Raw genomic sequence first — 5,450 nt, 5'->3', positions numbered from 1 at the left:
TGGCAAATGGGCTATCTGGAGGGACCAAGAAGACCTTCACTCACATATCTGTTGTCTTTGTAGGTTGGGCTGAAGGCTGAGCTCAGCTGGGACTAGCAATCAGTCTCTCGCAGGAGGTTCTCAGTGTATTTGAACTTCTTAAATGGAGAATCATAACTCCTGGAGAGAGGTTCCAAGAGATATGAAGCAAAACCTGCTTGATTCTTATGTCTTGGGCCCTGACACTGCACAGCATCATTTCTGCTGCACTATTAGGCCGAGCATCCATAAGCCTGCCACACTGAAGAGGAAGGAACACAGATCCCACTTCTCAATGGGAGGAATATATTATAGTACTGATATGTGCCATAGCAAAATGTAAACATTATGCTAAGTGGAAGAAGACAAAGAAAGCAGAGCACGTGTGGTATGATTTACAGGAAATGTCCAAAAGAGGCAAATCCACAGGCAGCAAGCGGACCTGGCCTTTCCAGAGGATGAATAGAAACTGGAAATGACTGATAATGGATGTGGGTTATCTCTTTGGGGTGATAAAATGTTCTGGGGTTAGACAGTGGTAATGGTTACACAACTCTGTGAATGTACTAAAAGCCACTGAATTGTACACTTTTGAAAGGATCAATTTTATGGCATATGACTTATATTTCACATTTTTAAAACTAGCTTTCTCACAAAATATCAGATTAAATTTCACTAACATGTACTGTTTTTTTGTATACTGACATATCAGTTTAAAAGAAATAATTCTAACATTCTAAATATTTCTTTTATCCACTTAACCTCCTTCCTTTCTCATCCTATCCCACAGATATGCATACTGTCGCTTACCTTTACAGAGGTATCACTAGGAAATCTTTCTTCTCTCAGATATTCCAGCATTGTTGTGACAGTTTAAGTTTTATGGCCATCATGGGGTATATCTTCTAAAATATGGATGAAATAGTCTAAGGGGCATAATACTTTAGACAGGAAATAGAATCCAACTGCTGGATTTCTACACCCCTCTGATTCACATCTTGATAACTAAACTATTATTATAAATTTATTGCTTGACGTAAATCAAAACAACAGGATTTTTTGTTTGTACTTTTTTTTTTTGCATCCTTACAGAATTATGTGCAACCAGTGTTATGATTAAATTACAATCATGACTGTACCCACAAATGTCTATAGATTTTTTAATATAGAAAACATTCAAAACTCTTTGCCTTAATGGGATTTGATTATGTATATTGTGATAAATGTATCTTTTTATTCTGCTATAGTAAGATTGGACTTTTTTCCAGCACTATACTTGTTCTCACTTCAGTCTGGAGATACCTAAGACCTCCATGGGATCATGACTCATAAACTTAGCAAGTCTCACCTTGGAGCTAGATGGGGAGAAACATGATCATTTCCTGATGTTCATAGTTCGTTTATTCCAGGATATTTCTTCTTCAGATTGTTTTACTATGAGTGCTAGTGCTTAGTTGCAGAGTCGTATCCAACTCTGTGACCCCATGGACTGTAGCCCGCTAAGCAACCTGTCCATGGGATTTTCCAGTTAAGAATACTGGAGTGGGTTGCCATTTCCTCCTCCAGGGGATCTTCCTGACCCAAGGATTGAACCCAAGTCTCTTATATCTCCTGCATTGGGAGGCAGGTTCTTTACTGCTAGCACCACCTGGGAAGCCCATGTTGCTCTGAGCCATTTTGTTTATTTACCAGAGTACTGTATTAGGCTATTGGCAGTGTTTCCAAAACCAAATGTTTCTTTTTTGTGTTTTTAACCTTTAATATTTAGTGCAATAGAAGTTGCAAAGATGTGCCACTTTATCTACAAAATGGAGTTTTGGATAACAATAAATTCTAGTTTAAAGACAAAAAGAAAATAGCTTTGAGCATTTTATCTTTCACTTGCAAGTTTATGGAATTATAAGATGTCAAAATAAATAAAAGGTAGAAGACTTCTTTGTCATTCAAAGGATGTGATTATTTTGACCATCTGAAGAATTACTTTTTTAATGAAAGGGATTCAGTCAAGATATACGTGGACTGAAGCTGCATAACCAAAACACACTACCTAGCAATATCACTGATTTATAAACAAATCAATGCTTATCTCTGATTTCTGAATGTAGAATGATTAGGCTTACTTTTTAAAACTTGCTTAATTGAAGGTTTGGAGATTAAGCCACCACATGTATGTTCATATGTTCATGTACTCTCAGGCTGCTAAAATTGTGGTTTTTTGTTAGCGTTCTTAGAAAGTATCTACACTTTTCTTTGTAGAAGTAGAAGCTGTAAACAAAAGGTTTTAACCTTTCTGAAAAAAATTGAGATATAATTGACACATAATAGGATATTATTTTCAGGTATACAACATAATGTTCAACATCTGCATATATGATTAAATGATAACCACAGTAAATCTAGTTAAACAGCCATTATCATACACAGTTACAATTTCTTGTTTGTGTGATGGATTTTGACATTTAACAACTGATTATTTTGGCATTGTCTACAAACTATCTTAAATCACAGGCAAATTCTGATTTCAGTGAGTCTATCTCAAAGGAGTAAGATATGCCAAACATCACGCTCAATAGGACTCTAGGATATTAGTTAAATATAACCAAGTAATGATGTTTTCACCATTATCTCTTGCTAACTGACATGGTAGTGGACTATTGTAGAGAAAACCAAACCTGTATGATCCAAGTTCAATTTTCTCTTGGTAAAAGTTACCTGTGACTGTTCAGTACTGGCCAAGGCAGATTTTACTTGCAATTTTTTATTAATATCACCTCTTCTGCCTAATTTCTTTGGTGCCACCATATTTTTTCATTTATTTTTCAGTCTGAAATGTACTGAGTTCTTTAAAATACAGAATAATAGTATAAATGAACTGTAACATTAACTTGAAGGGTACAGCAAAATGCAGTTTTCCCTTAGATTTTAACTTTGCTTACATTTTTACTTCAAATTAATACACTAAAAATACTGCAATTGAGTACATGAAAAAGTTACCTTGACATATTTCCCCCTGCTCTGTTAAATACCATGTTTTATTTGGAAAAATAGTCATTGCTAACTGATTCTAGCATCAATATTAAATATTTATGCATATATACTTGCAGATGCATACTATTTAGGAGGGTGTGCTATTGGTTGATTTAGATAAACTATTTTAAATGGCATTGCAGTAGGGGTCCTGCTATTTGGTGTGGTTTGAAATTACCTCTCTACTTCAGAATAGCAACTTTACACTTAAACCTCTGGCAGGGTGGAGCAGGAATAGAAGTATTTTTCTTTTAAATCAGACTATTTACTAAAATTATATAATATAAAGCTAAAAACAAAACTATTATAGGAAATAACCTGAGAAGTTAAATAATCCTTTCTCTGTTTTTCCTATTTTACACTTCCATAAATTTAAAATAATCCTTAAGATATCCACACCGTTTAAATAATTAAAGAGGCAATCAGACTAAGGTGGTTCTAAGGCCTGCAAGGCCTATGCAAGCAAACCAAAAAGTAACCCAGAGTCAATGCCCTCAAATCTAAGTAAATGAAATTTAAGAACCACCAATCACACACAGCCAGCTAGGCTTTCCCAAATAAGGCAACTAAGCTATCACCAATCAAATAATTTCCTTGCTCTGCTTCTCTATAAACCTGTCCCCCAGCTCCTATTGTTGGAACACACTACCTTTGGTTGGGGCTGCCTGATTCTGATTGATGTATGCTCAAATAAACTCTCAAAAAATTTAATGTGCCTCAGTTTATCTTTTAATAATACTGAGTGATTAAATAGTATCTTTTAGTTCAATACAATTGAATGCAATATCCCTTTTAGTCAAGTGTCTATCCTTCTATGATCTCTTTTAATCTCTTTCTATAAGATCTTAATTATCTCAAATCCCTTTAATAAAAGTTTAAAAGACTTTTGTTTTATGGGTTTATTCCTCAACAAAATTGGGTACATAGCTTCTTAAAGTTGCCAGGAATATATTCTCCTTTTAACTGATTGACCGAAACTTGATCCACTGATTTGCACCACGAATATCAAAAGGTGGATTACTGCTGTAGATGTGATGGCCTAATTCTTCCAAAGGTGGTTCCGGATCAGTCATAGCAAATTGAGCTGCATCATCAATTTCTTTCCTCACTTCAACATCAATTTCCTTCAATTCTTCAACACTGGCAAGCTTGTTGTTTACCATTTTATCCTTGAGAAGCATAATAGGATCACTCTTACTTCTTACACTCTGAATTTCTTCTCGTGTACGGTAACTGATTCCAGGATCACTCATACTGTGTCCATGATAACGGTATGTCAGCAGCTCCATCAGTATGGGCCCCTTTCCAGATCTACAATAGTCAGCTGCAAACTTAGTTGCCTCCCGAACACATAGAATATCCATTCCATCTACTCTTAGACCAGGGATAAAATTGCCTCTCTTGTAGTAATCAGTGTTGGCTGCGGCTCTCTCCAAAGATGTTCCCATTCCATAGCGGTTATTCTCACAGATGAAAATGCAAGGTAAATTCCACAAAGCCGCCATATTGTAAGCTTCAGATATCTGACCCTGATTAGCAGCGCCATCGCCATACAGAGTCAAACACACCTCGTTGTTCCCCTCGTATTTACAGGCCAGAGCAACACCGGCTCCCAGTGGTCCCTGAGCGCCGACAATGCCATTGCCCCCATAGAAGTTCTTGGCATACATATGCATGGACCCTCCCTTTCCTTTAGCACAACCACCTCTCCGTCCTGTCAGCTCTGCCAGAATTGATCGGACAGTAAGTCCCCGCGTATAACTGAAGCCGTGAGCCCGATAGGACGTAATGACGTGATCCGTGGGATTTATCCCAGCCTCAAGACCCACACAACAAGCTTCCTGACCATCACACAAGTGACAGAAACCACGAATAAATTTCTGTTTGTACAACTGATCTGCCTTCAGTTCCATTCGACGAACCGTCTGCATCATCTTGTAGTATTTGAGTCCATCCTCCCGGGTGAGCACGGTGGTGACGGGCGGACCCTCTTCCAACCGATAAAGATCACATTTCTTAATCTCAAAGGTAGCATTGTTTGAATATTTACAGGAGGCTGCAAGCACTCTGCTAGCGGGCTTCTGGGTGACGCCAGACAGCACGCGAGAGACAGCCGCGGTCAGCATCTTCTTCATGGAGCGCGGTCAGGGCGTTTGCGCGTCTCCAGCTCACAGGACCGCCTGTGCCCCGCGTCTCCCGCCGAGCCCCTCGCTCACTGAGCGCACGTCGGACGCACGCGGCGCCGCAATGACCGCTCGCCGGCCGCAGAGGCGAAGTCGCGCTGCGCGTGGCCGCAGCCTGCATCAACTGATTTACGGTGCCTTCCAACCGTAAAGTTAGGAATACAGGTGGTTTCTCTTCCTGGAAGACTTGGCTGAACTACTCTCTGCTTCCTGTTAACGCCA

At 38.7% G+C, this 5,450-nt stretch overlaps 1 protein-coding gene across 2 annotated transcripts; it reads right to left on the bottom strand.

Annotated features, from left to right (window-relative positions):
* Positions 1–4,004: 4,004 nt before the first annotated feature.
* On the bottom strand, positions 4,005–5,180 carry PDHA2 (pyruvate dehydrogenase E1 subunit alpha 2). Of its 2 annotated transcripts, XM_043438720.1 has the most exons (2): positions 4,652–5,180; positions 4,005–4,558 (listed from the first exon to the last, which is right to left on the bottom strand). In XM_043438720.1, the coding sequence occupies exons 1-2, from the start codon at positions 5,178–5,180 to the stop codon at positions 4,005–4,007; spliced, it is 1,083 nt and encodes a 360-aa protein (XP_043294655.1). The 2 variants fall into 2 exon arrangements, with proteins under 2 accessions (XP_043294655.1, XP_043294654.1); XM_043438719.1 differs by having other exon boundaries at positions 4,005–5,180.
* Positions 5,181–5,450: the final 270 nt, after the last annotated feature.

This window comes from Cervus canadensis, chromosome 19 (assembly GCF_019320065.1).
Source record: "Cervus canadensis isolate Bull #8, Minnesota chromosome 19, ASM1932006v1, whole genome shotgun sequence".
In the NCBI taxonomy this organism is placed as follows: domain Eukaryota; kingdom Metazoa; phylum Chordata; class Mammalia; order Artiodactyla; family Cervidae; genus Cervus; species Cervus canadensis.
The sequence above is the reverse complement of the archived record's forward strand: the minus strand, read 5'-3'. Positions and strand labels throughout refer to the sequence as shown.

Excerpts from the sequence above, each read along its gene's own strand:
- PDHA2 (XM_043438719.1), bottom strand. The coding sequence starts at position 5,180 with ATGAAGAAGATGCTGACCGCGGCTGTCTCTCGCGTGCTGTCTGGCGTC.